This window comes from Balaenoptera musculus, chromosome 14 (assembly GCF_009873245.2).
Source record: "Balaenoptera musculus isolate JJ_BM4_2016_0621 chromosome 14, mBalMus1.pri.v3, whole genome shotgun sequence".
NCBI lineage: Eukaryota > Metazoa > Chordata > Mammalia > Artiodactyla > Balaenopteridae > Balaenoptera > Balaenoptera musculus.
In genome coordinates this window covers 26,314,285-26,322,252 of record NC_045798.1, presented here as the reverse complement: position 1 = coordinate 26,322,252, position 7,968 = coordinate 26,314,285, and the positions used below count along the sequence as shown (strand labels likewise).

Below are 7,968 nucleotides of genomic sequence, written 5' to 3'. Positions count from 1 at the left end.
GCACTCATGCTGGTGACGATCCAGGAATAAACCATGTGGACTGGTCATCTGATGCAACTGAGCTGTGGGCCAGAGGAGGCTTCCGTGTCCTCAACTGAAAATGGCAGGGGCAGAGCTTCCCAGAGGTCTCTGCCTCAGCCGTTGGACTCTGCTAAGGTGACACTTAAGGCTTTGGGGTCACAGAAAGGGCCTGCCCCCTTTCTGCACCTGGCCCTGTGGGTACTTAGCCAGTCCTTTAGCTGCTTAGCTGGAAAATGAGGCAAAGCTCCCCTTGTGGGTTGCTGGTGAGGGACAGGAGAGGCCTAGAGAGGCATCAGCCTGAGGGCCCCTCGGGCAGCAGCCACCACAGACTGGGCTCAGCATGACCGGCTAGCCCAGTCCTGGCCCCGCCACCAAGATCTGACACCCCTCACTGAAGGCTGAATTGAGGCACAGTCAGGGTGGGGATGAGAGCTCAAAGCTCTGCTGGGCAATTGTGGGTAGGTTCTGGACCCTCCCTGGGCCTCCCATCCTACCACCTGCTCTTGGTCTGAGAGAGCAGGTCAGGCTCGGTTGGTGGCCCTTGGTGAAGGCCAGCAGCACCTACCCTGCATGGAAAGGTGTGGCCAGCCGAGGCAGGAAGGCCAGTGCTGTGTGTGAAGAGGATACAGGTCATTGTTTATTCGGGTGGGCCCTGGGCATGGCCCAGCCTCCAGGACAGGTAGCTGTGCTACAAGCCGGGGTTGCGGGGGGAATGCGGGCCTGCCGGAGGCCGGGAAGATGGGCCCCTGGGGCTGGCTCTGGCCTTGGGTGGGGTCACTGCTGCAGAGGTCCTGGCTGCTCCTCGGGGAGGGGCAGGTAATTGGGGTCCTCCTCTGGGGCATCCAGTAGCAGCTTCCTGTGGGGAGGGGCCCACGCTGAGCTTCAGCCAACAGGGGTTCCCCCATGGGGTAGGGTGTAGGGAGGGCTGTCATCTCAGCACTCACAGGAAGCCAGGGGTCAGCAGCAGCCTCTTGCCGCCAGGCTGGTTGGGGAAGACATCCTCCAGGAAGTAGTAGATGTGGCCCACAACAATCCCTGTGGGAGAGCCACCAGCTGCTGAAGCCACTCTCCACAGCCCAGAGCCCACGGCCAGCGCAGCCCTGAAGGCCCCAGAGCACGGGTGACCAATGTCCTACACAGACTGCCAGCCCAGGGTGGGGCCAGGATTGGCCCAGAAGAGAGCAGGTCCTGGGAGGGGGTCAGGCCTGAGAACATGGGAGGAATGGGAGCCATGAAGCAGGAACCCTGACCCACCCATCCCCACCTGGGTCAGAACCTAACACAAGCATCAGCAAGCAGGTGAGGCCTGAAGGAGTAAAACCGATAGACTGGCTTGGTTGAGGGGCTGGAAGAACAGGGTAGCCGTGAGGGCAGGAAGAGGCGGTGGGGACAGATGAGAGGTCCAGTGCAGGTGGACGGGGGGCTCTGGCCAACCAGACCCCCAGGTCCCTGACAGCCTGCTTGGGGAAGGCTGGATGGACAGCAGGCTTACCCAGGAGGTCCACGAGGATTGAGTTGCCCAGCAGCATTGAGAAGCCCATGAGCGCCCAGGGCAGGAATGGCGCCTGGAAGGTGAGGAGGCCGAAGAAGTTGACCCTCACCCGGGGGCTGCGGCGGCTCCATACGTATACCAGCATGGCTGTGAGAGCCTGGCCCAGGAAGAAGAGGCTGCCCAGGAGCCCCAGCAGCTGGGCCAGAGTCAAGGCCTCATGCCCTGCCCAGGGCCCCTCTGACTTCCTAAACCCCTGGAACCCTCCCGCTGGCTGGTTTCCCTTCCTAATCTAAGGCCACATTGTAGCCTCCAGGGGCCACCTGATCTGCACTGCCTCTCCACCTCACCCCAGGCCCCACCACTGGTCATCCCGGCCCCAGTTCCATCTGGATACTGGCATTCAGGGCTCAGAGCCCCGGGTACCCCACCGTGTGGCATTTTGGGTACAGCACTGGACCTAGCCCTGGCACCTGGAGCTGAGCACGCGATGCACGCTCAATACAGCCTAAGCTGGAGGAAGCGACTCTGTCCCTCTCCGGCTGGCGCTCAAGCCGGGCCCCAGGGCCAGCACAGGACGGGCCCAGAGGTTCCAGAGCCCGGGAAGGATACGATCATAAGGACACCCCCGAAGAGAAACATGAAGACGAAGTCGGCCGTGCGGCCGCGGAAGGAACCCTCCTCCAGCAGACGGCAGTAGCGAAACCTGCGGCGTCCGTATAGGAAGTGCCTCCCAGCGGAGCTCAGTTTCCCCGCTCCCGCCGCCACCCACCCCCACCCCGCCTCCCGTGGCCGCGCAGCGGAGGATACACGAAGAGCATGTTGAAGAAGAAGCTGAATCCCAGGGGCCCGAAGAAGAGGAAGTTGGTGACGAGCCTCCAGACCTGCATGGGGGCGGGCGGTCAGGCGCGGGGCGGGCCGGGCTGGGCCAGCAGGTGCAAGGGGCGGGGCGGCCTCACCTGGAACTTCCGGAACACGAGGTGCGGATTGAAGTAGAGCTGGAAGGGGCTGAGGAGCTCCAGTTGCTGCGGAACCAGGGGGCGTCAGGAGCTGCCCCCCGGCGGGGGGGCGGGGGCGGGGGGGGGGGTCCAACCGTAACCATGGCAACCCTGGGGCTGTAACCATGGTGATACCCACCCACCCGCCCAGCTCACCACGGCGGCGGTGGTGAGGACGCAGGCTGCGGTGTAGGTCCGCGTCACCGCCGGCACCTGCAGGAACTCGGTCGCCATCCCCTGCCACGCCATTGAACCTTCTCAGAAACGCGTGGCCCGACCACCGAGCGCTCTTAACCTGCCTCCAAACCCCGCCTTCCTGTCTTCGGCCAATCCTCACCCGAGGTGCAGCGCGCCCGGGCTGGAGGGAGGGGTTTTGCGACAGGTAACCAATAGGAGGAGGAAGCAGGAAGCCGGGGGCAGGATGGGGGCGTGGGCGGGTCGGAACTCGCGGCCAATGAGCAAGCCCCACGGTTGAGCACGTGGCGCTTGTTGTGGTGACTGCGGCGGCGGCGCGGGAGAATGTGTGGCCAATGAGGAACTGGGCGCTTCGCGGCAAACTAGAGGAGGACCAATAGCGAGGACCCACGAGCCACCCTGGGGGCGAGGCTAGGAGTGCTTGCTCGAGGAGGGCCCGCGAGACTGAAGGGGCGGGGCCACGCGGGGTGTGGGCGGGGCGGAATCCGGAGTTCGGCTGCGCTGATATGTCGATCCACCTGACTTGGCCGGCGACGCGGGTCGTCCTTCTTCCCTCCGGGAACAAGAGCAGCGAAGAAGGCGCTCAGCCGCGAGTCCAAATCCCCCCGCACGTCCAGGGCCTGCTGAAACTGCCAGCTCCTTGGGAAGCCCCACGAGGGCCGCCGGAGGAGGGCCAGGCTGGGGACTTGCAGCCCCGGTGATGAGGCAGGCTGGAGCAAGTGGACGGGCTGAAGAGGACCTTGTTATTTTGGTGGAAAAGGGAAACTCCATTTATTCATTCTAATGAACAAAGTCAATCATTTATTGAGCACCGACTATGTGCCAGGCACTGATCTGGATGCTGAAGACACAAAGGCCAACAAAAGATGCTATCCCTCCTGGTATAGCCAAGGAGACAGGCCGTCATGGTCTTGTGCTAAGATGAGAGCTAGTGTTTGCAGAACAGCGCGCTAACGGAAATAACAGCCAAGTGGAGGCTGGAGGGTTGGGTAGTGCGCCCATGCCAGATGGGGTGATATGGGAATCCTCTGTGAAGACGTGATGTTTGATTGTCACTGCTGTGAGTACAGTAGACTGCCAGAGGAATCGGTGAGCAAGGGATGATGCAAGGGACGCTGGTGGCTTGGGCAGGGTGGAGCCTGGAGGGCCAGGAGGGGCGGGATGTGGGTTTGCCAGCAGACTAGACAGAGCTGTGAGAGAGGAGTCAAGGGTGACTTCAGGGCCTGAGCTGCAGGGTGGATGGAAGGCGGTGGCCTTTACTGAGCTAGAGAATGCTTGGGAGAAAGGCAGGCAGATGGAGAGCCCTGTTCTGGCCTCACTGAGTTTGGGGCATCTGTATGACATCCGTGGTGTTGGGGGAGATGTCAGGCAGGCGGTCCAAGTGTGGGTAGCAGCCTTAAGTAGACCAATGACATTTGTAGCCTTGGGCCTGCGTGAGATGCCCAAAGGGCGAGGCCAGACCTGGGCAGCTCGACCTTCATTAGTTAGAGAAGGCAGACAGCCAGCGAAGCAGGGAGACCAGGGAGGCTGCAGCAGAACCAGGAAAAGGCTGCAGGGACAAGGTAGTGAGAAGCCCTGGGAGACGTGGCCTGGGAAGCCACGCCAAGGTCCCTGGATAATGGCGGCCATGAGGGAGAGGAAGGTGCCCGGACCTTTACCAAATGGGAGCTCAACCTTGGACTCGAGTGTGGCAGGTGAGGGAAGCCCTGGGCTGGACCCTGAGTCCCCCAGGGAGACTGGAGTGGGGAGAACCAGCCGAGATACCTTGTTATTTTGGTGGAAAAGAGAAACTCCAATTCAGGTGGATCCTAGGAGGGCTAAGAGGGGTCCCCTGGGGAGTGGCTCCTGGAGGCCCACTTGGGAGGGGCGGGGAGGGAGAGGCTGGGAGCATGAAGGGGGGTGTGCATTGGGTTCAGGAGTGAGGAGAGGTCAGTCTGATACAGCAGGAGTTGGACCAAGGGCTGAGAGGCTGGTGGGAGCAAGCTGAAGAGGCCCCCTCAGACAGCCTCCATTTTCCAGCAAAGCAGATCTAGGTCACGTTCGAGGTGAGGCCGGCGGAGCAGATCCCACCCAGGTGGGATCCCACCCAGGTGGAGGTGCGGCTGCAGGGCTGGGATCCAGGGCCTCAGACATCAGGGCGGGCGCCTGCCAGGCTTGAAGGAGCCAGCAAGGGGGTCGGGTTTCCTGTCTGCACTGGGAAGGGGAGGCATTCCTGTCTCTGGGCCCTCAGCAAGCAGGCGCTGGCTGGCCCTCCGCTCAGGGTCAGGCTGGGGCTAACGGAGGGGCGTCATGTGATAGGGGTGTCTGTCTCTCCCCTTCGATGGGGCTGATAAGGCTGATAAGGCAGGAGCCGGGTTTGGGGCTGGAGAAGCACATTCCTGGGAGACGGAGCCCAGGGTGGGGGCGGGACATGCCGGGAGCAGCGGCGGGGTTCTACTGCACATCTTCCCTTCTCAGGCCCAGGGTACCCTCAGGTGGGGACTGAGGCCCCTAGGAGGCAGAACAGGGCCTGGGGCAGACTGTCACCACCAGTCCAGGCTTTCACGTCCAGTGTCAGGCCCAGGACAGGCCACTCGAGAGGCACCGGGCCCGCTGCTCCGACCCCTGGCACCTCCAGACAGTTAATTACAGAGAGAAGGCCTGGGTGAGCCAGGCAGGCGGGGTGCTGGATGCTAATGGCTGTGTAGCCATCTGTCTGTCCTGAGCAGCTGGGCAGCAGGCCTGCCCGAGGGGCCGCCTCCTCTCTCCTGGGCTGAGGACTATGGCAGGAGGCGGGCCTGTGGCGAGGTGACGATGGGCCTGCTCTCCAAGCCACCTCGCTGGCCTCGGGACCCTGCCTGCTACAGAACAAGGAGCCCAGGTCTGGGGACAGGTGCCCAGGTCCGGGGACACCCGAAGACCCCTGATTTCTCTGTCCAGGCTCTCCAGTGCCTACAGGCAGGACAGCACCTGCTGCGTGCCCACCAAGCTGGCCTTCTTCCTCACAGGGTTTGTACACCAGGAGAGACCCTCATGAGACCCCAATGACAACCCCGAAACCTGGAGCCAACCCTGACTCCCTCCCACTCCCCGGCCCCACAGGGAACCCTCCAGTCCTTTCCCCACCTCTTATTCAGCATCTCTCTCCTGGGACGGCCCAGATCTGACTTATTCAGTCACTCATTTCCCTCCCTACCAGCCTAGATGTTCTGTTAAAAGGAGAGGGAGAGAGGGTGATAGAAATGCCCCCTATTCCAGGAAGCCCCCCCTGAAGGGACCAGAGCTCACCTACCTTCTGTTAGGGCCCTACACACTCAATTTTCAGATGTATTTTATTCCGAAGGCAGCACGTGCCTGTGGTAACAGCTGGCAAGAAGCAGAAACAAGGTGAGTGCTGGAGGCGCTGTGTCTTCCTGTGGATAACATGTGGCACCCCTCGCGGGGCCTTTCCTCAGGGGCTGCGAGCTCAGTGCCCACCCCCTCCCAGCACATGGACCACGCCCCCAACTGCTGTGGGTGGGTCTCACCGCGGCTCCAGCCAGTGCCCCCAGGAGCAGCTGTGTCCCCGGTGGCCCTTCCTGTCTGGGTCATGGGATATTTTTAGCACTGAGTCCGGAACTCACTCGGCAGCAGCTGCTCGTGACCGGAGCATAAGAACCACAAACCGTCCAGGTGGGCTGTGTCAGGCCTGCCCGGCAGAGGGGGCGACCTGGGCCTGGCCTTCTGAGCCTGGTAGCAGAATCGACTTTCCAGGAATTTGAGGGTCTCTGGGTGGGCTGGGGAGGGAGGAGGCAGTCAGGATAGAGGAAGAGTTAGGATTAGCCAGGCCCAACAGGAGAGCAGCTTGTGCAAAGGTCTTGAGGTGGCATGGAGGGACAGAGGCAGGGAAGGAGCTGCATGTGATGAGAGGCTGGCTGACCAGGCCCTGTAGGTGATGGTCTCTGTCCCAAGGGCAGTGAAGAGCCCCAGGTGAGGTTAGGATCAGATGGCAGCTCTTTGGAGAAAGCAGGGGTCAGAGGGGAAGATGGCTGCGGCCTGCGGTGGCGGGCACGTGACAGCGGGGGTGACAGGGTCAAGGAGGCGGAAGGCATAGACCTTAGTGAGTGCTTGGCGAGGGGGCTGAGACGTAGGGGAGGGCCAGGATTGGGAGGGAGACCCCCTGTTGGTTTGGGACAGGCCGAGTTAGGGGTCCCGGGGGGACAGGACCGCTCAGGGAAGCCCTCCCTGGCCTCCCCAGCCCTGCCCTCCCAGCTCCTTGCCTTCACCCTTCTCCAGCTGTGGTTCAGAGACAAAAACCTCTCTGCCACCTCTGGGCTCCTGCCATGTCTCTGACAGGTGACTCTGCTCCCTGGATGCTCCCCTGCTGAGTAGCTGGGGTGTGGGACTCCCCGCCTGGACCCCAGTTTCTCTATCTCTGACCCTCAGTGGCTGGATGAGATGGTCCCTCCCCAGCCCCAGCTGCCAGGCCAGCCTGACCTTCAATGCCCAGCTGTCATGACCCTCATCAATTGCCCCCATTCCACTCGCTGCTGTGGCCACTACCTGACCATCAAAGCCGCCTCCAGCCAGAGCCCCAGAGCAGCTGGCAGCCCCCCCGCCGCCCCCTCCACCTCAGCTATTTTCGGGCTCAGTGTGGCTGCGGGGCTGTGTTTTGGAAGAAGATTATCTGCTTGGCTGAATCAGCCAAATGGCAGGGCCGGGGATGCGAGTTCATGGAGACACAGTGAAAAGACTGTGTGGTCTCACACGGGTCTGCTGCCCACCTGCACACCCGGGGATGCACATGGGATCCGGTCCATGTGGAACCTGAGGCCACACTGTCCCACCGTCTTCCTACCCATCGCCTGCCCGCCAGATCATCAGGCAATTCCCATCTGTGGTCTGGCAAGGACCTGGAAGGACAGGGGCCACCACTCTGGGAGCCTTGCCCAGAAAGTGACTGAGTGCTCAGAGCAGGTGGATGGAGAAGCTCAGAAAGGCCCGGGGCTCCCGCATCTCCCACCTGGCTTATACCCCCAACACTCCTGCCAAGCAGCCCAGGCCCTGCTCACATACCGGGGAGGGTGAGCCCCAGGCCAGGTGCTCGCTCAGCCCCTGGGACAGGAACCCTGAGTCCTTGTCCCCCTCCCCCCCCCGCCCCCCCCCCCCCGCCCCAGACACCACCACAAGCCCTGCCTCCACATTTCACTCAAGATGTTCTCCCAGTCTCGAACGCCCTTCACTTGTGTGAGGTACTGGGGCCTCTTTAAGAAAACAAATGCAAAATTGCAAATCCAAGATTAGGTA

At 62.1% G+C, this 7,968-nt stretch overlaps 1 protein-coding gene across 1 annotated transcript; it reads right to left on the bottom strand.

Annotated features, from left to right (window-relative positions):
• Window positions 1-244: 244 nt before the first annotated feature.
• On the bottom strand, window positions 245-2,814 carry DERL3 (derlin 3). Its single transcript, XM_036823342.1, has 7 exons — window positions 2,665-2,814; window positions 2,470-2,535; window positions 2,321-2,394; window positions 2,123-2,216; window positions 1,514-1,709; window positions 966-1,056; window positions 245-877 (listed from the first exon to the last, which is right to left on the bottom strand). The coding sequence occupies exons 1-7, from the start codon at window positions 2,755-2,757 to the stop codon at window positions 796-798; spliced, it is 696 nt and encodes a 231-aa protein (XP_036679237.1). The 5' UTR covers window positions 2,758-2,814; the 3' UTR covers window positions 245-795.
• Between the last annotated feature and the right edge of the window lie 5,154 nt (window positions 2,815-7,968).

Excerpts from the sequence above, each read along its gene's own strand:
- DERL3 (XM_036823342.1), bottom strand. The coding sequence starts at position 2,757 with ATGGCGTGGCAGGGGATGGCGACCGAGTTCCTGCAGGTGCCGGCGGTG. Across the intron at positions 2,395-2,469 it reads TCGTGTTCCGGAAGTTCCAG|GTCTGGAGGCTCGTCACCAA; the intron begins GTGAGGCCGCCC and ends GCCCCCATGCAG. Across the intron at positions 878-965 it reads CTGCTGACCCCTGGCTTCCT|GAAGCTGCTACTGGATGCCC; the intron begins GTGAGTGCTGAG and ends CCCTCCCCACAG.